Below are 24,347 nucleotides of genomic sequence, written 5' to 3'. Positions count from 1 at the left end.
TACCCATTTACCCTTAAAGTCCTCATATTTTTACAAAAACATAAAACAATAAATATAAAACCGTGCTAGGTATTTTAGTAAAGTCAATAATAATCATAAATATATTATATAATTAATGATATTTTATATATTATAATATAATTAATTAATGATATATATAATATGTTGGGGGTGGGGTGGGGTGGGGATTTCACTCTCCACCAAAGCAATCCCTATACCCAATATGATCGGGTTGGGGAGACTAGGTACCCAGTAGGGATGGGGAAAATTGTCATCCCTACTCTATAGTATAGTCGGCTACTTGTGACAACCAAGGCATGAAATGCCAAATTGTGTTGCAGTTGACTATCCAAAAATGTATAGTACTACCTATTACAGTCAAGGCATGAAAATGGTAAACTTTGTGGTGTAGTTGACTACCTATGAAACTGAGACATGAAAAAGTTGAGACTATGTAGAGTAGTCTAGGCGTTTATATAAAATGCCCAATTGCACTTGAGGTCACTCCATTGTTTACTCTTCGAGTAAAAGTCATTTGTATGTATAAAATGCACCTAAATCTAAAATCATACAAGCATGACCTAACCTCATTGAGAGGGTTCATACCTTTGAGTCAAAGTCCTATCGTGTCCTCTTTCTAGATTTGTTAGATTATAAATATGAAATGACTAAAATAATCATGATATTTCTTGAAAATTGAAACCATGGTTTAAAATTTCGATCGATACGACCAATACGAGGCGTATCGTATCTTATCTTTGAAAAACAATTATGGGATACACATGGAAATCGGGCATCTTATCTTTTTTCATGCATATCAGGCCATATTGGGGGTGTATCAAGGCATATCAAGGGCGTATCGGTAGGGTATCGACAAAAAAGATATGGCTAAAAACTGAAAAAAAATAAAGGGGGAAAACAAGCTTCTTTTCTCTAAAATAAGCCTTCTTTCACCCTTAAATGACTCTAAAACTCCAAACCTCATTCCTAGAGTGCTAGATTTGCAAAAATTTGCAAGAAACAAGTGTGAATCGTTAATTTTTTTTTTGAAGATTTTTTAAAATTTGAAAACATATGGCAAAAATAAGTAAGTTTTTTTTTTATTTTTTATAATATCTTGTGATTTATTTTTTTTTTGAATGTTTAAATTTATATTGATATACATTTCTTACATTCAAAATTACAATTTTTTTGTGTTATTAGTAGATTTTTGGAAGTTTATCTATCATATCCATAGAGCAATTAAAATTTCTTCTTTAATATTTTCTTTTGATTTTTTTATATTTTTAGAATTCAAAAATAAACAATAAATAATTATATTTTATCATTTGATCACAATAATTGAATATATTATAATTATATGAATGATTTATCATATCTACAGACCAATTGAAATTTCTTCTTTAATAATTTTTTTTTATAATTTTAGAATTAAAAAATAAATAATTAATTATTTATCATTTGATCACAATGATTGAATATATTGTAATTCTATGGATCATCTATCATATCCACAAAGCAATTAAAAATTCTTCTTTAATAACTATTTTTTGAATATATTATATAATGTTTATTTATTTTTTATAATTTTAGGAAATCAATAATAAATAAAAATTATTTAAATAATAAATAATTATTAATTATATTTTCACTTAAAAGTTGTGCCAATGTATATTTTTTGGGTTTTCCCATTCCATAAAACATTAAAAATTAAGAATTATGATTTATAAATTATAGTTAAGTATGAGATTTTTAATGAAATTATAATTAACTACAATATATTTCTTCATAAGACCATTAAAATATATTAATTTAATGTATATACACCTCATTGATGTCTTATATTTAGTGTTATTAATACATTTTATGATTTATTAAAGTATTTATAGTGTTTCCAAGTGTATTCTAATTTTTCTCCGATATGCATGCATATCCAAGGCGTATCCGGATATGCCTCTTAAAATTGCCTTTCCGATACACTTGGCATTTCCAATACTTTGAACCTTGATTGAAACTAACTATCTTTAGGTTTTAAACTCAAACCATATTAATCTTCTTACTGAGATACTTCATATTCAAATCTTTACAGGCAAGTGACATTCTTGAGAACCCAAATGCCACTTTGGCCAAGTGAAGATCATAGCCTAGAGAGACCTCAAGTTCTCTTTCTAGAGTTGTTAGGTTATAAATATGAAATGACAAAAATCATCATGATATTTCTTGAAAATTGAAACTAGCCATCTCTACCTTTGCAACTCAAACCATATTAATCTTCATGTCGAGATACCACATATTCAAATCTTCAAAGACAAGTGACGTTCTTGAGAGCACAAAGGTCACTTTGGCCAAGAGAAGTAGAACCTAGAGAGATCTCAACTCAATCATTGCCAAACTCAACTAGCACACGTAGGGATGGCAATGGGATAGGTTAGGGGAGGGTTTTGTAAATTCTAGACCTTACCCGCCTCCTTAAACATCCCAACTCATACCCACCCTAAAAATTGTGGCAAGTTGGATTTTGAGAATCTAAACCCTCCCTACACATGAAAATGCAATACTCTTCCCAACCCTACTTTCCCCGCATTCAAAGGTAGGGCAGGTTGGGTTCAAAACCCACATCTAATTTCCTATTATTTTACTTATCCAAGCCTGCCCAAGTTGCAATGCTAGTTTTTTTTTTTTTTCAATGTTTTAAAAACCAACCCAGAACTAGATCCGTTCTGGCCACCAATTTTTAGGTCGATGGTTTCGACCGTCCAGTTTTGACAATGGTCCATTTTGACAAAAAATTAAAAAAATTATTAAAATAAAAAATGACCAAAACCATTGAACGAGTCAACAGTTTGACTGCTCGGGTAAATGGGTTGTTGACCAATTCAACGGTTTTTGATCGGGGACCAGGTTTGGGGTAAAACGGAACCAATTGCTTGGACTCCCAGCCCGAATAGTCCGACCGCCCTAGTCAATGGCAGTTCGTAAACATTGGTTTTTTTAGTTCATATCTTTGAACACTCCTTTTTTAACTATTCACTTCCATTTTCCAAGTTAAGAAAAAAAAAAAAATGAAAAACATATACATGAATCATTTTCCATGGACCATCATTTTCTATGAATTCATTTGTTTCCCATATGAAAGAAAAACAATGATAAAATGGGTTGCAAATAGACTTGTTCATGGGTTGGGCTTTGTCTTTTAATAGAACACATTTAGGCTTGAGCCTAAAACGACTTGACCATCGGGCCTACGTCTTGAGCCCAAGTCTGGATCTCATATAAAAAATTATTTTATTTATATTAAAAGACCTCAAAGCCTAAAAATAATAAAATATCTCACTATGACTTGACAAAAAAGTGGAACAAAGAAAAAACATATTGTATATATTTTTTATTGTATAAAATATTTTTTGCTATTTAATATGTTATCAAGTCAGGCTTGAGAAAAGCCTGAACTTGGCTTGAAAAAGTCAAGTTTGGTGTTTTGGGCCCGAGTTTGAGCCCATGTGCCTAAATTCATGTCCAAACTTAACTTAGAACAGGCTGGGCCATGAGGCTACTTGGCCCATGAACAGGTTTAGTTGTAAGGAATACGAGGTGACTTGAGTGATGTTTGGCATCAATGCTGATTCATCCTTATTAGTGATTTTTCAAAAATTGATAAATTTTATTATTTGGTATCATTTTTGCCATATAAGCTGATTTTTGAAAATCGACTTTGTGTTAGTTGGGTAATGATTCTCAAGGGCCCATTATTTTTATATTAGAGTTATTATTCAATGTCATGTTGGATGCCGTAAAGATCAGAATCAGTTAGAAATCGAAAAATCACCAAAAAAAGAAGATGATCCCTAAAAATGGCTGATTTCAAGAATCAAATTTTGACGATTTCCTAAAAATTACAAAAATCGGCCAATCAAACAAAAATTTCAATGCTGATTCCTCTAATACTAACGTGGATTTGACAAAGAGACCCAACACAATTTCAAATCAAAACTCCATATTAAATCAAGAGCGTTAAATTTGTACCATGGCTCCACCCAAGTATGCTGTTGATTCTCTTACTATATGAACGTGGCAAGTTCAAAGTATTGTTGCATGCTGCTCTGGTCCTTCTAACTGAAGAAACAAAAGAAGTACGTATAGATGGACTAGAGACGTTAACAGGCTTAGCTCAAGGGACACGGCCCTTCAAATCAAGAGTCAATACCATAAACGACGAACTTCACCCACAGCGCTACAGAATCAAACCCTAGATGATTAAATCAGGAACATCAATTCAATCAGCCACCTTAAATAAATCTCAACCATCCAATCCAAACCATCCTATCCGTTGGAGCATATATCCTGGTGAGCTTTTCTTTATTCCCTCTCCACAGCGGAAGAGGGAGTAGATATTCCACCTTTGCGCCAAAGACGCCGTCTTAGGCACAAACCCCTTCCCTCCCCGATTTCTTCTCTCCTAGATAGAGAGAGAGAACAGACAGACAGAGGGAGAGAAAGAGAGAGAGAAAATCAGTAGAGAAGAGAAATAGAGTAGGAGAGAGGCAGAGTCGGAGTAGGATGGATTCGGATCAAGGGAAGCTGTTCGTTGGCGGGATATCATGGGATACATCTGAAGAGAAGCTTAAGGAATATTTTGGTAACTATGGCGAGGTTGTGCAGACTGTGATCATGCGTGACAAGGTCACTGGAAGGCCGAGAGGTTTTGGGTTTGTCGTGTTTGCAGATCCTTCCATTCTCGATAGGGTTCTTCAGGATAAGCACACCATCGACGGAAGAACGGTAAGACCAGATCGATGCTTTAGATGGGGTTGCTTGTTCGGTTGCTCCCGTTTATTTATTTATTTATTTATTTTTCTGTTTTTACATATGCTTTGTTGATGGGTACTTAGACTTTTTAATGGCTATGTTTTGTTTGATGGGAACTGATGGACCTATGTAATCTTTGCAATTGTTCTCATTTGTTTTGGACTCTGGGTTTTTAGTATTTTGTTTCATCTTTCGATGTTTTTTTCGTCAATTTTCCTTTATTATTGACATTAAATTGTTTTTTATGACGTTTTTAGTTCTTTGCATTTTGATTTCCTCCTTTTTTTTTTTCCTTTTTCTTTGTGGGTTGTTATGGAAATGGATGCTTAGGGTTAATTGTAAATTTTCGTTTCTCCCCTTTTATTGTCAGCATAAATTGCCTTCATGTTCATAACATTTTAGATATTAGGGTTTTCGTTTATATTCCTGCTTTTATTTGTTTGGGGCTAAGTATTGATTCATTATCTTCTTACCTTGATCATTGTATTTATTTGTTTATTTTGTAATTTGCCCAAGTTTGCATGATTGGATGTTTCCATCATATATATGTCGATTTGTCTTTCTGTCATCATTTAGATTCATTTCAGTCTTGTTCATTGATAATGCTTATTACTGGTGGTAACAGTTTATGATGCCCTTCAAAATAAATCTACATGCTTTCTGTTTTTTGTATTGTACGCTTCTTAAATAACAAGAACTTCCTTTTGATGTTGGGATAATGTTATTGTTCTCTTAAATAGGTCTTTCTTCTCCGGCTTTTTTAGTTCTTCTATATCTTATTATCATAAAGTTACTTGCTCTGTGATTGGTTATATTTGAAGCATGGAAAACTTGCCCTATTGGTTATTTTCCTGATATTTGCAGCATTTTTCTTTAAAAGGTCTTTGACATGTATGGCATATGTGAACTGGTATAAATATTAGACTTGTATGTATACAATTCTTTCATGCCTCAAAATTATTCTTTTGAAGTTTTGTGAGGCATTTTATAGCAGGGATATATGTCTTGGTTTTTGTTCATCTGCTTTCTGCTGTCTATATGTTTTCCTTCTTCAGTATAACCCCTGCTCTGGTAATGCAGGTGGAAGCTAAAAGGGCTTTATCAAGAGAGGAACAGCAGACTTTTAGATCGGGAAACCCTAATGCAGGCAGAAACCTTGGAGGTGCAGGAAATATTAAGACCAAGAAGATTTTTGTAGGAGGATTGCCTCCCACTTTGACAGAAGAAGGATTCCGTCAGTATTTTGAAACCTATGGTCATGTAACTGATGTAGTAGTTATGTATGACCAGACTACCCAGCGTCCTCGTGGATTTGGATTCATCTCTTTTGATACTGAAGAAGCAGTTGATAGAGTCCTACACAAGACTTTCCATGAATTGAATGGTAAACTTGTGGAGGTCAAACGTGCTCTTCCAAAAGAAGCAAACCCTGGAAGTGGTGGCCGTCAAATGGGAGGTGGGAGTTATCAGGGATATGGTGGTTCAGGTGGCAATGCAAATACATATGATAGTCGGGTGGATGCTGCCAGGTACATGCCACCTCAAACTGCTGGAGGTGGTTTTCCAGCTTATGGTTCTTCTGGCTATGGTGCACCTGGTTATGGTTATGGTGCAGCTAGTAATGGTGTTTGCTATGGTGGCTTTGGTGTTGGTGGCTATGGTAGTGCCAATGCTGGATACAGTGGGCCTGCTGGGGCCTATGCGAACCCTAATGCTCCAAATGCTGGGTATGTAAGTGGTCCTGGTGCCCCTAGAAGCCCATGGAACAGCCAAGCTCCTACTGGATATGGTTCTGCAGGTTATGGTGCAAATGCAGGCTATGGGTCTGCTGCTCATTGGAATTCTCCCAGTGGTGGTGCTGGTGCTGGTAATGCTGTTTCTGCTCCAACAGGTCAGTCCCCGAGTGGGGCTGCCAATTATGGGAATCATGGTTATGGGCATGGTGGTTATGGTGGGGGTGATGGATCTTATGGTAATCCAAGCAGCTATGGTGCTGTTGGAGGGCGTGCTGGCAGTGCCCCAAATAGCAATTCTGGTGCTGGAGAGCAACAGGGAGCAGGTGGTGGCTACATGGGAAGTGGCTATGGTGATGCTAATGGGTATCCAAATGCAGTCTGGAGATCTGATGCTTCACAAGGTGGGAGTTATGGGACTGCCCATGCAAATGGACCTCCATCTGGACAGGTGGGATATGGTGGTGGGTATGGTGGTGGTGCTCAATCCAGGCAGGCACAACAGCAGTAATCCAGATATTCCAACTTATTCATTCTTGTTTCACGGGAACCCTCCCATGCATGCAATGCAGTCGTCACTTTCGCATTTCACACAAGGAGGGATGGCTCTTACAGGATGACAGCAGATTTTGGGACTGGTTGGATTGCTCGATTCCCAGTAGCTTGCAGTAGTCTATATTTTGCTAGCATATAATTAGTAATTCTGAGGAGTAGTAGATACCTCATAGCATTTTCTTTCAAGTTGTAGTGTTATATTCAGTGTGCTTAGTGCTGTTTCTGGTATAGCTGATATGGAGCTTTTTTATTCTCTCTAGTGGTACAACTAGAGTATATCATATACTACACTTGTTACTTTTGTGGCAATGGATGATACTTAGCATCAAGTATTTCGTTTATGATGTAGCATTAGCATTAATCTCAGGTAGTTGACTAGGAATTTGATGGTGCTAGAATCTCATGCTTGCAGTGCTTTGTTTGCTGGTATACTTTTTATGGTTTGGTAGATAGAGAGTAGAGATATAGAGAAGATTCTTGCTATAAGGTGGAGCTCTAGCCCCCTTGGGTTGATCAGTTCGTAATGGCTAGCAATAATGGTAGGTAGTGGTAGTTGAGATATTTGACCTGGCATAATCATTTTCCTCCTGTATTTGCCCTTGTTGTACAGGAGGAGAGAGATGCCCGTGTACTTCGTAAGTTGGAATCAGAATGCTACCCTCGTGGGTTCTCTCCCAAAGGTTTTTAACAGGGTGTGTGGCGTGGAAAGGCAGGTAACGTGGTCTTGCTCGATTGACCCGATGCATTCAAGTGAAGTGAGGCAGGGGAGGGCCATTGTGTTGAGGCCAACATCACCGTTGAACTTTCCGGAGATGAAAACCCTAATCTTTGTTGCAGGTTGTGATCCCACCAGAGTTCTCAGAGTGAACAACCTGGGTATGTTGATTTAACAGGCAGCCTTACATTTCCTTGCCCATTGTTTGAGTTGAGAGGCCTTGATTTTCTTCTTTGAATTGCTTTCCTTCTAAAAACACCTCAAAATCTGAACTGATGGCTTTCAGTAAATTCATAAGGTGTTGTTTAGGGGGTGATGGTTCCATGAGTTCAACTCTAGATAGATAGCTACAGCTTGTTGGTTTCAAACGGTAAATGAAAGACTGCCTTGTTTCAAAGTTCTTTCTTTGGAGGAGTAATTCAAACTTTAATTTACAGTTCAAATCTAAACCTAGACCTGACTTTGGGTTCATGTGAAGGTTTGGTATTTCTAAAATTGTTAAGCCCTAAAGCATATATATATGGATTTGAATTTGAACTGAATGAGTTTGCTGGGCGCTTTGCATGGAACTAGGTTCAAAGTATAAGTATATCGTGTAACGTTTCTCTAAAGATAGCATAATGGATAATGGTTCGTGACAAGGTAATTAATCTGAAATTAGTGATTATTAATCATAAAAGTATATAATTAATCTAAAGCATTTTAGATTCACGAGAATATAGAAGATCCAATTTGAAACTATTGTATTTTATTTATTTACAAAAGCAAATGCTTTCACTTTCATTATTTATACTTTATAAATTAAGGAAAAATAAGTCATTTAATTTTAAATTTGTCAGGTAATATTTTTACTTTTATAAATGCTAGATATGCTATTATTAATTGTAAATTATAATATTAATCAACAATTTATAGAAATACACAAAATAGGGTTGTTCATAAAAAATTGTAAAAACTAAAAAACCAAAATACCTAAATACTAAAAATATATCCTATGAGATTTCACCTAAATACTAAAACTTCGCCTAACTTTTCAAATTGGACTTAGACCTCCTTTGTCACAATAGGAATACATTAGTGGGGTACACGTGAGATGCATAGGCTTTATCTTTCACCCTCCCCCCAACACACGCACACAAAAAAAAAAAAGTATTGTTACTTGTATGGCTATTAAGGTAAAATTGGGTAAAAAATGTAAAAAAAAAAAAACTTGAACTAGAATGTAAATGTTCACTCTCTAATGTTTGTCTAAACTCCCAAAATAAAAAAAGAAAATAACATGTTTATTTTTTCTTTAAAAAATCTATGATAGACCCAAATCTTGTCATGCCATTTTCCTCTAAAGCCTACCTCCTCTACTTTCTATCTCATTTTCTTTTTTAACTTGATCCCCACCAAAAAAATAAAAAAGAAAAATCCTGGCCCCGACCCTAGATAGGCCTAACCTGAGCCTGACCCAACTTAACAAAAAATTTTGCATTGATTGGGCTTGAGTTTTCGAACTTCAAGTTTGGTTTAGGCCAAAAAACTCGAGCCTAACCAAAATTCAGGTTGGGCTTGGGTTGAGACCTCTGGTAGCCCAAGCCCGATTTAATCAATTTGAGCCTGCAAAACATTTTGTGATATACATTTCTACATATTTTTAATATATTATACCTAAAAATTGAGCTACAAAACTCAAGAAGTTTAATCCCAAGCCCAACCCAAGATGTTGGGTAAAGCTTAGGTTAGGGTTAGGTTGGTAAGAGAAAAATTATTGATAATTTTCAATAATTACTAATGATTTACTAACCTAGGCCTGAGTTTACCAATTCAGGCCCAATCCGAGCTTAACCCAACATCTTTTGTTGGACTTGGGCATGGGCATATCGATCTTTATAACCCAATTTCCAGGTAGAATATATATTGATGATATAGACATATGTATATCATAAAATGTTGGCACGGGCTCAAATTGGGACTGGTTGAGCTCGAATTATCCAAGGCCTCAACCCAAGCCCAATCTAAGTTTGGGTTAGCTTTGAATTTTTTAGCCTAAACCCAGCTTAAAGTTCAATAACTCAAGCCCAACTTGTGTGCTTTGGTTGAGTTGGGTCGGGCTCGTGTTAGGCCCACCCAACCCAAACTACACTCCTAACTCCTTTTACCTCAAATTCTTTTAGCAATACTCGTGGATTTTATAGGTATTAACAATAACATTAATTACTAAAAATAGTAATATTTTATGGTATTTTTAATTATTCATGAAAATAGTTAATAATTATTTTTATAATTCTTAATTTATAAAATATTACTGTTATTAACATTAATATTCTTAATTAATAAAACTAATATTATGAATTATTAAAAATAGTAATAAAATAATTAGTTATTACTGCTAATTATGTGGCCTGGATTACTTTATTTTTATTATATATATATTTAACAATATTTAACATTATTAATTAATTTAATTAACAGTAGTAACTATAAATATTAATAGTAGTAACAGTGTTAATTAATTACTTGATGGTAGTAAATGATTTATTAATGTAATTATTTAACAGTAAACACTTAATACTATTAATTTAATGAACAGTAATTAACAATATTTATTAATACTATACTTAATTAATCAATACTGTATTTAATTAACATTATTAAATAATTAATTAACAATGTTAAATTAATACGGTATTAATTATTTAGCAATATTAAGAGTATTAACAGTGTTAAGTTAATTATTACTATAACAGTAATTAATTGGTCGGTCCATTTGTAATTACTTATTCAACCTTCTGTTGAGTCGGTCAATTATTAACGTTGTTAATGTGCCGGTCCATTTGTAGGATTTAACAAACCTGATCCATACCCGAATCGAGTTGTCTTCTTCACTCGATTAACGTCTACAGTATTCGCTCGGTATAGTGGTTGCTCGACCACAATATGAAACAGGGCCTATGTATGTATGTGGGTTTGGACAACAGAAATGAGTGACCGGTTGCCAGAACGATGGAAACCACCAATGATTCTCCCAAAGCCGATCCATTTGGACGTTAATGGTCGATGGTGTTCAAGGCTAAGGGGTCAGAAATCAAAATGCTCCCCTGTTTTTTGTCCTGAAGTGCGAAACATGAACCAATTGACGGTGGGTTTGGATGGCGGGAAAGAATCGTCAGTTCTTGGAACAACACTAGCATCCAATATTTATTGCAAAAACCGACGCATTTGAGAATCAGTTCAGGAAAGCAATGGAGCGATTTTGATAGGGGCATCGTATGTGAAACCTATTAATAAGAAGGGAACACTGAGTCGCATGTGAGTTGGAAGAGCCGATGAGGTAACGTATGAAGGGAACAGTGAAACGGGAATAGTGAAGTTGTTTTGCTAAAATATGAAACCCATAAGAAGTGGTTCCCTAATAGGTTACGGTAGTTTGCAAAATCAGACTTTTCTTGCATTGAGAACTCTCTTGCCACGTGGTCAAGTGAGAAGCCTGGGTAGGGTGTGAATTGTTAAGTGGTGGGCCAGACATGATGAAGTGTTGAAATAAGAGAGGGAGAGGACACCGATGAAGTAGCTTCATGAGGGAGCAAGAAAGGCTAAAATGAAGAGGGTCTAACACTTGTGTTAGGGTAAGGGAGGAAGCTCACGCTATGACATGGCATTTTTTTACTTTATTATATATATTCCACTTTAGTACACTAAACTTTGGGATAGTGTCAAGTTATTACTCGAACTTTCAAATATGTCACTGTAGTATCTGAACTTTGAAAAGATGTCAAGTTGGTCCCTGAATATTAACGGATCGTTAATTATCTGATCATGTGATGCTTTGTGCGAGTTAAAAATTTACAAAATGGCAAAATTGCTGTTTCTTTAGTTTTTTGATATCATTTTGCCCTTGTTCTTCAAACGTAAAGGTTAGGGATATTCTCCGACTAAAGGAAGGAGTTAAAGGAGTTTTGAGTTTTTTCCACTTCCTTGAAGGTTATTTTCTCTTCCACAACGTCTGTACTTGTATTTTCTATCTGAATGGGTTTTTTTTTTAGAATTCCAGATGACTTCCCATCCTAATGGGTTATGTCTTACACAACCCATGTATTTCCATCCGAATAGGTTATCTCTTTTAGAATCTCAGACATGGTAATTGATGAACAAATGGCTAGTGATGAAGGGTGATTTGGCCCGACCTAGTAAAAAGGGGACACGTGGATACGACCTGACCAAGAGATGACAATTCAGCCTGACAAGTTCAGTTCGCAGCAGTTGAACATGCGTATTCAGTCACCTCGACTTAAGGCCCACCTCGGAGCAGGGCCACCTCGGTTGGCATTTAGTCCAGTTCGGAACTAAAAAGTATCATCTCGGGGATACTGACCTAGACCACTACGTGACGACCTTGAAAATCTCTCCAACAGACTCTGAACCCTATGGGATCACGCCGCATAACGACAAGCCTTATCTCCTCCCTGCCCGATTCGGGAGGAATTGATAAGCTTTATCAGTTGATAGTGTTATCTCCCAACTAAAGCGGAAACGGATCCCATTGTAACGGAGATTACGGAACCGATCCGCAAGACCCGCGAGGAATCAACTATATAAAGGCTCCAACCCCAAGGGCACAAGGTACACGTGATTTCTCTGCTCTCTAGCCCTCTAGCTCTCTACATTCTCAAAACTATTCAGCTCGCAACAGCTTACTAACTTAAGCATCGGAGTGACCTCGCCAGGCTAGCCACCCTGGGTTCTCTGATCTTGTTTTGCAGATTTTCTTAGCTCGCCGTCCGATTGGAAGCTAGATCACTCTCCAGCAGGGAGCAGCCAGATCGTGCTACATCAATTGACGCCGTTTGTGGGGAGACGATCAAAAAGCCTTCTCCACAATCAACAACTTTCATCTAAAATCAATGGCATCCTCCAGTCACGCGGGGCAGTGTAGTGAAATTAATGTCTCTCGGGGGCAACCTCAGTTTCCATCAGTGTGCATTGGTCAGTTCACCATACCACTTACTGTGACTGGGGTCCCAACACTAACCGCGTCACAAAATGCAACACAGGTGAATGCCCCGCTCCCTCTAGTGGTGGGCGCAATCTTCACTGAACTGTCTGTGGTTCCCCCAGAGTCGGGTAATCCCAATTCGATGACCTAGTACATTGCGTGCGGGCCATTCAGGTCCAAATGCAACAGGTCCTACAATTCCAGTAATACCAGCAACATGTGTTTTACCAGTACTACCAGCAGTAGTTCCCTCCACTGCTGCAAACCCAGCAGCCGGTTCCACCTCGGCACCCAGCAACTCAACAGAACCGACATCGCGTGCAAAACATCACTCGATCTCCCCACCGAGGTGAGGAAACTTCCCAGGTCCCACTTCCTCTCAGGAGCCAAGTCTCACCTCGTGGGAGGAGAGATAGACAGATCACCCCGCCTGCTTCACAAGGCAACATCAGAAACAGGTCCGGGGACACTCAACCTAATAGAGCTACTCTTCCTCAACGTTCGTATCAAGAAGGTGGATCGCTCGTAGGTAATCGGTTTGGGATTCTGGCTGCGAACTCAAGGCAAGGCCCTTCTATCCGCGAGAGTCAGCCTCAAAACCCAAGGAACCAAGAACTACCTCGCAGCAGAGCAGTACCAGACCATTTAGAGGTTAGCAGCACCAATGCAGAACTGATGAAGAAGCAGCAATGAAGGCGTCACAAGGCACACCGAACTTCAGCTCAGAACAACCAGCTCGCGAGGCCAAACCAGTAGGACCAGATTAAAGGTAAAGAAGAGGCGAGCTCGGTAGCTACAAAGACCGCCCCTCTACTCTCTGGGTCGTCCCCTTTGTCTCCCGAGTTCTTGGCGACTCCAATGCCCAAGGACATCAAGATGCCTCCCCTCGATAAGTATGACGGATCTTTTGATCCTAATGACCACGTGGACTCCTTCCAGTCCCAGATGCACCTAGCTGGGGCTGATGAATCCTGCATGTGTGTAGCTTTCTCCACCACATTCAAAGGAGTAGCTCGCACATGGTATCAGAACCTCACGCTAGGATCAATCAAGAGTTGGGCGTAGTTTGTGGAGTTATTCACTTCGCACTTCATCACTAGCAAGAAATGCCCGAGGTCCCAAGAGCCTCCTTAATGTAGTTCAAAGAGAAGGGGAGTCCATCAGAAGCTACATCAAGCACTTCAATGACACCTGCTTACAGAACCCCGACCTAGACCCAGCAGTGAGACTCACGGCAGCAAAAAAGGGCAAAACTCACAGGGAATTCAAATGGCATGTGGTAGCCATCAAGCCGAAACATATCATAGAATTCCTCAAGCTTGTCGACCAGTTCATTGGAACTAAAGAAGAGATGAACCTGAAGACCGGCAATCAAACTGAGAAGAGAAAAATAGATGGTGACAATACCAACAACGACAGTCGTAAGAGAAGAAATAGCAAGTCTCTGAGCAGGGGAGGAAACTAATCTGGGAGCCGATCTCTTTCGCGATCTCACAAGTTAGGTCAGCGCTCCAGAACCCCACCTGTTGAGAGGACGAGTTAGACACCCCTCAACGCTAAGCGAGGTGAAATCCTGATGGCCATCAAAGACACCTCCTTTGTCAAGTGGCCACCTAGGTTGAGGGGAGATCTTGCAACCAGAAACTGGAATGTCTACTGTCACTTTCACAGAGACCATGGACACAGTACAGAGAACTGTAGAAACCTCTGCGACGAGATAGAGGAGCTCATCTGCCGTGGGTATTTGAAGAACTTCATACAACGAGAAGGAAGAAGCCAGGCAGACTGCCAACCAGACCGACAGGGAGACCAGAGAAAGAATGCCCCCGAGTCCAGTAGTAGATAGAGCGAGCAGCCGCCATGGCAGTTGCCCAAGGAAAGTCTAATCCACGGAGTCATCAACGACTTCGAAGTCAAGCGCGTCCTAGTGGACTCAGGTTGCTCAGCCGACATACTGTTCAAGGATGTCTTCGACAAGCTCCAGCTCCAGGAAAGCGACCTAAAGCCGACGGATACCCCCTGGTAGGCTTCAGCGGCGAGGAAGTCAGACCCCTAGGGCGAGTTTTAGTACCTGTGAAGATCGGCATGTGGCCAAACATAGCGAGGTTCGAGCACACGTTTCTAGTATTCGCAACCCCATCTCCCTACAATGCCATAGTAGGTTGGCCCATTACACACGCCCTATGTGCGGTAGTATCCACCTACTACCTGGAAATGAAGTTCCCTACGGATTATAGAGTAGGGGTTGCGCGAGGAGATCAACTTGAATCTCGCAAATGCTACGTAGCCGCCCTCAAGGGGAAAGCCAAACTAGTGGCTGACATTGAGCTCGAGCGACCTACGAAGTATGCCGAGGAGCGAGCTACACCGACAGAGGAGACAGTTCACATCCCGGTTTCGACAGATGATCTAGCTAAGACTCTCTAGATTGGCGCTTCGATCGAAGAGTCACTTCATTCTCAACCGGTAATTTTTTTACTTCAAAATTTAGATGTATTTGCTTGGTCCGCGGTAGAAATGCCCGGAATAGACTCTAAAATCTTAACTCATAAGTTAAACATTGATCCCTTAGTCAGGCCAGTTAGACAGAAAAAGCACAACCTTGCCCCAGAACGCTAGAGGATAGTCGATGAAGAGGTCGGGAAGCTCTTAGCGGTAGACTTCATCAGAGAAGTTCATTACCTGAGTTGGGTAGCTAACCTAGTTCTGGTGAAAAAGGTCAACCGTTAATGGCACATGTGCGTCGATTATACTGATCTGAATAGAGCTTGTCCAAAGGACTGCTTCCCGCTGCCCAAGATTGACCGCCTAGTGGATGCGACCTCAGGGCATGAGTTGCTAAGCTTTCTGGATGCATACTCTGGTTACAACCAGATCAGGATGAACCCCACCGATGAAAAAAAGATGGCCTTTATAACTAAGCTCGGATTGTACTACTATAAGGTTATGCCCTTTGGACTAAAAAATGCCAGGACAACCTTTCAAAGACTTGTAAATAGGATTTTGAGCCGTTAATCGGCAATAAAGTTGAATGTTATGTAGATGATATGGTCGTTAAGACCCAATTTTCAAAGTTTTTATTAAATGATTTGCAAAATGTTTTTGAAATTTTACGAAAGTATAATGTGAAATTAAATCCCAACAAATGTATCTTCGGGGTCACCTCGGGTAAATTCTTGGGTTATATAGTCAACCGACGTGGCATCGAAGCCAACCCAGAAAAAATAAAGGCCATCTTAGATATGAGACCACCTCGCAAACTGAAAGAGGTTTAGAGGCTGAATGGTCGGATAGCCGCTCTGAGCCATTTTATGTCTAAATCGGCAGATCGCTGCCTACCTTTCTTTAAGGCTATAAAGAAGAGTAAAGACTTCGAGTGGACCGTGGAGTGTCAACTCACCTTCGACGAGCTAAAAAGATACTTAGTTAGTACCCCAGTTCTGACTCGACCCGAGGAAGGGGATATTTTAAAGCTGTACCTCTCCGCGAGTGACGAGGTGGTCAGCTCAGTACTAATAAATGAGGTAGATCGGGTCCAACAACCCATCTACTATATTAGCAAGGTTTTGCAGTATGCTGAAACAAGGTATCCAGAGATTGAGAAATTGGCGTACGCGCTAGTCATAGCAGTTCGGAAGTTCGTCCGTACTTCCAAGCCCACATTGTCATCGTCCTCACCAACAAGCCTCTAAGGCAAGTCCTTCTCAAGCCCGAGGTTTTTGGCAAATTGATGAAATGGGCTATCAAACTCAGTGAGTATGACATCTGGTACGAACCTTGAACGACAATTAAAGCCCAAGCCTTGGCTGATTTCATGGCAGAATGTATGTTCCGTACCGCAACTCCTGATCTGGCCGAGCTCGAGCACACGGTTGGATTAGGTCCGACCTAGGACGAGGAGCCCTAGATCCTCCATGTTGACGGCTCATCCAACCAACAAGGAAGTGGTGCAGAAATAATTCTGTACAGTCCAAGCGGGGTGAAGCTAGAATACACGCTCCGATTCGGGTCCGCAACATCGATCAATGAAGCAGAGTACAAAGCGTTAGTCATTGGGCTCACTCTAGCAAAGGAAGTGAAGGCCAAGCATCTTGTCATATGCAACGATTCCTAGCTCATGGTCAACCAAGTCAGCGGTGAATATGAAGCCCGCGACTTCACCATGGCAGCCTATTTGGCCAAAGTTAGGGAGATAATACACGGCTTCATCTCCTATTTCATCAGGTAGATCTTGAGATCCGAGAACGTTGAGGCCGACGCCTTGTCCTAGTTAGCTAGCACAAGCAGCAACACCATGTGGACTGTGTACATAGAGGACTTACCTCGGCCTAGCATTCTCGAGGGGGGGGGCAGAAGAGGTCGCTCTTGTAGCACAAGCAGAGCCGAGCTGGATTGACCCGCTCGTGAGTTATCTACTTCACGGGACCCTCCCTGCAGAACACAATGTGGCCCGAAGGATAGAGCGCCAGTCGGCTAAGTACGTCATCATAGATGGATAGCTGTACAGGAGATCTTTCACGCTCCTCTACTTGTGCTGCTTGCGACCCTCAGAGGCTGAGCTCGTTCTCCGCGATACCCATGAAGGCTTGTGCGGCGTACACTTGGGGGGCAGGGCTCTTGCCCAGAAGGCATTATGACAAGGTTATTACTGGCCCGTGATGAAGGCAGACGCACTCGAGCTCGTCAAAAAATGCGACGAGTGTCAGAGGCACGCCAACATCCACTACTGACCTGTTGCCTACCTCAAATACCTCACAAGCCCATGCCCCTTCGCACAGTGGGGAATTGACATACTTGGCTCATTCCCGCCTACGACAGGAGAAAGGAGGTTTCTGGTCATAGCAGTGGACTATTTTACAAAGTGGGTGGAAGCGGAACCCCTAACGATGATCACGGCCTACAACATACAAAACTTCTTTTGGAGGAACATAGTATGTCATTCGGGCTACCTCGGGTACTCATCTCCGACAATGGAAAGCAATTCGGGGACATCAAGTTTCAGAATTGGTGTGTTGAGATGTGAATACAACAGAACTTCACCTTGGTGGCACACCCCCAGGCAAATGGGCAAAGCGGAAGTCACCAACAAAGCCATACTCCGTGGACTAAAAGCTCGCTTAACTCGAGCCAAAGGACTGTGGGTAGACGAACTGCCTAGTGTGCTATGGGCCTATCGAACCACTATCAAGATTGCCACAGGTGAGACTCCCTTCAATCTCACTTACGGCATGGAAGCGGTGATCCCAATAGAAATCGAGGTGCCTACGATGCGCTTGGAAGCCTACGATGAGGAGATAAATAATGACGATCTCTGTACTAACCTAGACCTAGTGGAAGAAGTGCGGGACCTGGCATACATTTGGACTACAGCTTAACAACAGAGAGTAGCTCGGTATTATAATGCTCGGGTCAAGAAGCGACACTTCCGTGTTAGCGACCTGGTTCTGCGAAAGGTTATGGTACCTAAGCCCGGTGTTGGTAAGCTTGGACCGAACTGGGAAGGTCTGTACCGAGTAAGATGGGTATTCAGGGAAGGTACGTACGAGCTCGAGACCTTGGAAGGGAAGCAAGTATCTCGAGTGTGGAACATCCGCAACCTGAGAAGATACTACTTGTGATCGCCGAACTAGAAAGAAGACTGTGAGTCACTCTCAGAAGCCCAAGGGCCATGATGTCGAGCTGACATATGACCTCAGCACTACGAATAAGTTGCAGTCGCCTCTTCGGCATGGGCTGACAAGTTCCAGTCTTCTCTTCGGCATGGGCGGACAAGTCTCAGTCGCCTCTTCAGCATGGGTAGACAAATCCTAGTTACCTCTTCGGCATAGGCAAACCAGCCCTCATGCCTAAGGCATAGATGGTTCGGGTATAAACCCTATGACATCTAGCCCATCCTGACATATAATAATAGGTTGAACCCACTAGCTCTAAGGGACAACCGACATCTAAGCGAGTAGCCCGTGCGTAGATAGGTCAGTTTTATACCCTACAATGTCTGCTTACCTTGGCGTACATTATGCAAAGTTACCCCTACTCCTAGTCTAGCTCGTTAGCTCGGCAGTTCGGGGTAACCTACACTTGGAAAAATTTTATTTCAGTTATCCCTACTTGGTTTAGTTCGCCAGTTCAGGAGTTATTTACACTTAGAAAATTTTTGCACAAAAATAGTCAAAATGTTTTCATTTCATTGGTATAAAATGTTGAGTACAAAAGAAAGGAAAAACAAAAACTTTCATTATAACCCGAGCTCGGAGGCTCGGGGTGTACATTAAAATGGTCCAAGGAAAAAGGCAAGGATCATGCATTCGGACTGCCAGGCATGTCGGTCTCCATATGCTCCTCCTCCCGTCCTCTCGAATTGATGGGCCCGCCTCGGGGACTTCATCATCACTTTCCTCCTCGGAGGAGCCGGGTTCTTCGTTCGTCGCCTTCACCACCTCGGGAGTAAGGTCAGACATAGAAATGACTCCGAGGTCCAGTTCGGGAAACTTTTGCCGCATCAGATACTCACATAGCTTGAAGCCGGACTGGTAAGAGCTCGATCCGTATTGGACTTGGAGGTTGTGGAACTCCGAAGGCTCCTTGAAGTTTTCAATGGCACGCTCCCTCTCTTCAGCTCGCACCTCTTGAATGGCGGTCTCGAAGATCTCGGTGCGCTCTTGAATCATCGCTTCAAGGTTCTCGTTCTCGCGTTGAAGCTTCCCCTTCTCCTCAGTCAGTGCTAGGATCAGCTCCTGTTGACTCTGAACTCCCTTCTTAGCCCGAAGAACCTCACCCCGAGCTATGTCCAGCTCGCGATAAAGTTTCTGTGCCTTCTCCTTGGCTTCCCGAGCTTGCTTCAAGAAAACCTCGGATTGGTAGACCAATGAATGAATGCCGAAGTTCACCTAGCAAAGGAAGTAGAGGTAAGTACACTTAACAAAACAGGCAAGGAAACGAAGTGTAAAGTAAGAATACTCACCACCATGCAATAGCTAGCAGCCCGACCTCCAAGCTGACTTGTAGGCATGTCAGCCCACTCCATGACCTTGGAAGGAAAAATGACGCCCTTACTCTTAAGGAGCCCGAGCCGAGGGGTAATTATACTTACCTTCGGGAGCTGAGGCTTGAGTGCGGAAGTGCTCTTCGGTTCGCGAGGCGGAGCACCTTCATCCTGGTCTTTGTCCAAGTCCATAATGGGAGGCTGGGGACGGACCTCCTCCTCCGGAAGCTCGACAGAGATCGGCTCCGGCGTAGCAAACTCGGGCGGAACAGGGGCAGAAGGACCGGCCTCCCGGTGAGCCTTCTTTGAGGCCTTCCTCTTCTTCCCTCTTTGGAATCTCTTCAGAAGGTTCTCTTCATCGACCTCTGGCATGGTTATTGCAAGAGGAAAAAAAAGGTTAGTCACGAACTAAGGAAAATCCAAAGTAAATAAGTATCGAGGTGGAGGCCTACCAAGAGGGCTCAGTCCAGCTCGCACAAGCTTCTCCTCGGCCAAGAAATCTTTCGTCTCCAGGCCGAGGTCCCTCCAGGAGTTAATGACTGCCCTAGTCTCCGCATCTAAGCTTACCCCGGGCTGAGGAGAGATGTAGTAACTTAGTTGGACTTCCCCACGCAAACAAGTGGAGTCCTTTTTGATTGAGCAGATTGAACTAAAGACATCTAAGGACAGAGGTCAGTTGTACTCATGGAACAGGGAGATAGTACCTACTATAGTTCGGGTGAAGTTGGTCGATGGTGATGTTAAAATACTTGATTATTTCTACAATAAATGGGTGGAGCGGGAAGCGTAGCCCGGCTACGAGCTGCTCTTCAAAAACCGCGAGCTCATGGTGACCATGAACCCAAGGGTATTGACCTAAGGGAATACTAAAAACTAGGTTATCAGGAAGACGGTAACGAACTACCAAAGACAGCAGCCTATCCGAGGTCATGGTAAAAGGCCCGAAGTCATCTAGATCCCGACCCCAAGAAGAAGATGGGACCTCCTCTTTGGAGGTCGGTTCCTCCTCCCGAGCTTCGGACTCCTCATGCCGAGATGGCCCAACTTCAGGTAAAGAGTTTTCCTCTAAGGGGCGAAGGGGAGAGCTACCTAGCGAGGAGCTGACCTTGCCAGCGGGAGCCGAGGACTGCACCTCGATACCATCGAGCTCATTAGAATCAGCAAGAAGAAGCCTATCTATACTAGCACTAGACATGTTGAAACACGAAAGGAGAACAAACTAAGAAAAGACGAACTCACCAAAAGGGAAACAACCTCGGAATACAAAGGAAGAAGTAGCGAGCTGAAGGACTCCGACGCGACCTTGAGAGAGCTCAATCACTGGATTTTAGCGAAGAAGAGGGGTCCCCCAGCCCCCTATTTATAGTTCACCGCGAGGCAATCAATGACTGAGACCTGCTTGATCCAATTACTCTCATGAAAACCGATCGCACGACGCCCGAGGATGAAATCAGTTGTGCGCATTTTTGTCGTCCATGGAGTCCATAAGCAGCATGACGTCCGCGCGTACACCCAGCGCGATCTGGGTTATTATTGGTTGAGCCAGAAGTCCGAACAGGTCCGACCAAATGATTTGCCCGACAAGCCGCCTGGACCTCGTGCCAAATCCTCCTGGACTCGTCATGAACTCCTCGCACCGGGTCGGAACCCCTGGCACGGGGAGTGGGGGGCAATTGATGAAGGGTGATTTGGCTTGACCTAGTAAAAAGGGGACATGTGGACACGACTTGACCAAGAGATGACAACTCAGCCTGACAAGTTCAGTTCGCAGCAGTTGAGATCGCGTATTCAGTCACCTCGGCTTAAGGCCCACCTCAGAGCAGGGCCACCTCGGCATCGAGGCACTTCGGCATTTAGTCTAGTTCGGAACTAAAAAGTATCATCTCGGGGATACTGACCTAGACCACTATGTGACGACCCCGAAAATCTCTCCATTAGATTCCAAACCCCGCGGGATCACGCCGCATAACGGCGAACCTTATCTCCTCCCCACCTGGTTCGAGAGGAATTGATAAGCTTTATCAGTTGATAGTGTTATCTCCCAACTAAACCGGAATCAAATCCCATTGTAATGGAGATCGCGGAACCGATCCGCAAGACCCACGAGGAATCAACTATATAAAGGCTTCAACACCGAGGGCACAAGGTACGCGTGATTTCTCTGCTCTCTAGCTCTCTAGCTCTCTACATTCTCAAAACTATTCAGCTCGTAACAACTTACTAACTTAAGCATCAGAGCGACCTTGCCGGGCTAGCCACTCCGAGTTCTCTGGTTTTGTTCTGCAGATTTACTTATCTCGTTGTCTGACTGGAAGCCAGATCATTCTCTAGCAGGGAGCAACTAGATCGCGCTACATCAGCTAGGTTATTTTAGAAGCTTGTGGCAATTCCTAAAATAGGTTATTTTAAAATTTAAGACATGCGAAGGATATGGCTATAAGCTTTTTATGTCCAAGCAACCAATTCCGTTTTACCACAACCCCGGTCCCTAGCCAAAAACTATTGAATCGGTCAATGACCCATTGACCCGAGTGGTCGAACTGTCAACTTGTTGACCCGTTCAATGGTTTTTGGCTTTTTTTATTTTTTATTTTTAACTTTTGTTGTCAGGACGGGCCACCCCTTCGAATCGAACGATTGAATCGTCGACCCAAAAACCGGTGGCTAGAATAGTTCCATTTTTGGGTCGTATAAGTCACATGCTCGAATGACATAACATGTATGATACTGTTGAATGGACCTCACAGACTCAATTTTTTTGCCTGTAATTTTTGTTGTCAAAATGGGTTGTCCGTTCAAACCGGACGATCAAATTGTCGATCTAAAAACTAGTGCCCAGAACAGTTCCGTAATTTTTTGTTGTCAGAACAGGCCGTCCATTTGAACCGAATGGTCAAACCGTCGTTCCAAAAACCGGTGGCTAGAATGGTTCTGTTTTTGGGTCATATGAGTCACACGCTCGAATGACATAACACGTATGATACTAATTAATGGACCTCACAAACTCAATTTTTTGTCTATAATTTTTGTTGTCAGAACGGACTATTCGTTCGAACCAGAAGATCGAACCGTTGACCCAAAAACTAGTGGCCAGAATGGTTCCGTAATTTTTCGCTTGTAATTTTGTTGTCAAATGGGCCATCCGTTCGAACTGGATGGTCGAACCGTCGGTTGTCAGAACGTTGTTAACAACATTTATCACTAATAGTAAGTAATTATACTATTTAATTAAATAATCATTAATGATAGTTTTAATAATATTATTTAGTTATTTTTAATATAACAGTAAATATTAAATTTATGAATAGGATTTATTAACAATATTCATTAAATTAATGATTACCGAAATTAAATTAAATTAATAGTATTTATCAATAATAGTCAGTAATTATAATATTTTATTAAATAATCAATAACAATACTTTTAATAACATTTTTAATTATTTTTAATATAACAATAATTACTAAATTTATTAATAGTATTTATAATTTTAATTTAAAGTAAAATTAAAGTAAATATCTATTTATTAATAATATTTACAATAAAAATAATTATTAATTATAATCACTAATTATATATTTATTAAATTACTGTAATAATCAGTAATTATTAAAACCTGGTTAGTAAATTTATTAACAGAATTTTTAATAACAATATTTATAATAACAAAAATTATTAATTATACTCAATAATTGTATATTTATTAAATTACTATAATAATCAGTACTTATTAAATTACAGTAATTAATTACTGTAATAATAAATAACAGTATTTATAATTTTAATTTAAAGTAAAATTAAAGTAAACATCGATTTATTAATAATATTTATAATAATAATAATTAATTAATTATAATCACTAATTATATATTTATTAAATTACTGTAATAATCAGTACTTATTAAAACCTAGTTACTAAATTTATTAACAGAATTTTTAATAACAAGAATTATTAATTAAAATCACTAATTGTTTATTTATTAAATTACTATAACAATCATTAATTATTAAATTAAAGTAATTAATTATTGTAATAATAAACAGTATTTATATATAAACAGTAGATTCCATTTTCTGAATGCAGAGAGCACATATATATAGCTTACTTGGCGTTGGTTCCCCAATTCTTTAATTACCATGGATTTTAATGGGGGATCTGAATGATATGTGTTCAGAAAATGAGAAGGTTGGTGGTGGAACTGTTGTCCCTAGTGAATTGGCCTGTGAGGCTCAATTCTCTTATCCACCAAGTGGTTAGTTAATCCAAGAGCGTTTAGATCATATTATCTCTTCTCAAAACTATCCAAAATTCTTTCCGTAGCATGGAAAATCTTGCACAAGAGCCTTCCCTTTTAGAGGAGGATTCTTAACTTCCATCAATTTGCCTCCAACTGGAAAAGAAAGAACAATATTATGTTATACTTTATTGGTTACAAGATTCCACTGGCCAATGGACATCTGATGATTTCTCTGTCATTGAAAGCACTATTCGTCAACATTTCATAGATATATTCTCATATTCTGAGCCATCGTTGGAAGGATTCGCAATTCCCAATGCATCTATTTTCCCCGGA

The 24,347-nt window shown here is 40.6% G+C and overlaps 1 protein-coding gene across 2 annotated transcripts; it reads left to right on the top strand.

Moving 5' to 3' along the window:
- Positions 1 to 4,365: 4,365 nt before the first annotated feature.
- On the top strand, positions 4,366 to 8,206 carry LOC148865069 (heterogeneous nuclear ribonucleoprotein 1-like). Of its 2 annotated transcripts, XR_016109352.1 has the most exons (3): positions 4,366 to 4,779; positions 5,887 to 7,177; positions 7,705 to 8,206. XR_016109352.1 is itself a non-coding variant. In XM_088975543.1 (2 exons), the coding sequence occupies exons 1-2, from the start codon at positions 4,558 to 4,560 to the stop codon at positions 7,048 to 7,050; spliced, it is 1,386 nt and encodes a 461-aa protein (XP_088831669.1). In that variant the 5' UTR covers positions 4,372 to 4,557; the 3' UTR covers positions 7,051 to 7,423. The 2 variants fall into 2 exon arrangements, 1 of the variants encoding a protein (XP_088831669.1); XM_088975543.1 differs by lacking the exon at positions 7,705 to 8,206 and having other exon boundaries at positions 4,372 to 4,779; positions 5,887 to 7,423.
- The last annotated feature ends 16,141 nt before the right edge of the window (positions 8,207 to 24,347 follow it).

The sequence above is a fragment of the Nelumbo lutea genome, chromosome 3 (genome assembly GCF_056320005.1).
Source record: "Nelumbo lutea isolate HS-2025 chromosome 3, American lotus-T2T, whole genome shotgun sequence".
Lineage (NCBI taxonomy): Eukaryota > Viridiplantae > Streptophyta > Magnoliopsida > Proteales > Nelumbonaceae > Nelumbo > Nelumbo lutea.
The sequence above is the reverse complement of the archived record's forward strand: the minus strand, read 5'-3'. Positions and strand labels throughout refer to the sequence as shown.

What these genes read in the sequence shown, in the direction of transcription:
- LOC148865069 (XM_088975543.1), top strand. Translation starts at nt 4,558, where the DNA reads ATGGATTCGGATCAAGGGAAGCTGTTCGTTGGCGGGATATCATGGGAT. An exon ending in ACACCATCGACGGAAGAACG is followed by an intron (nt 4,780 to 5,886) that starts GTAAGACCAGAT and finishes CTGGTAATGCAG; the next exon opens with GTGGAAGCTAAAAGGGCTTT.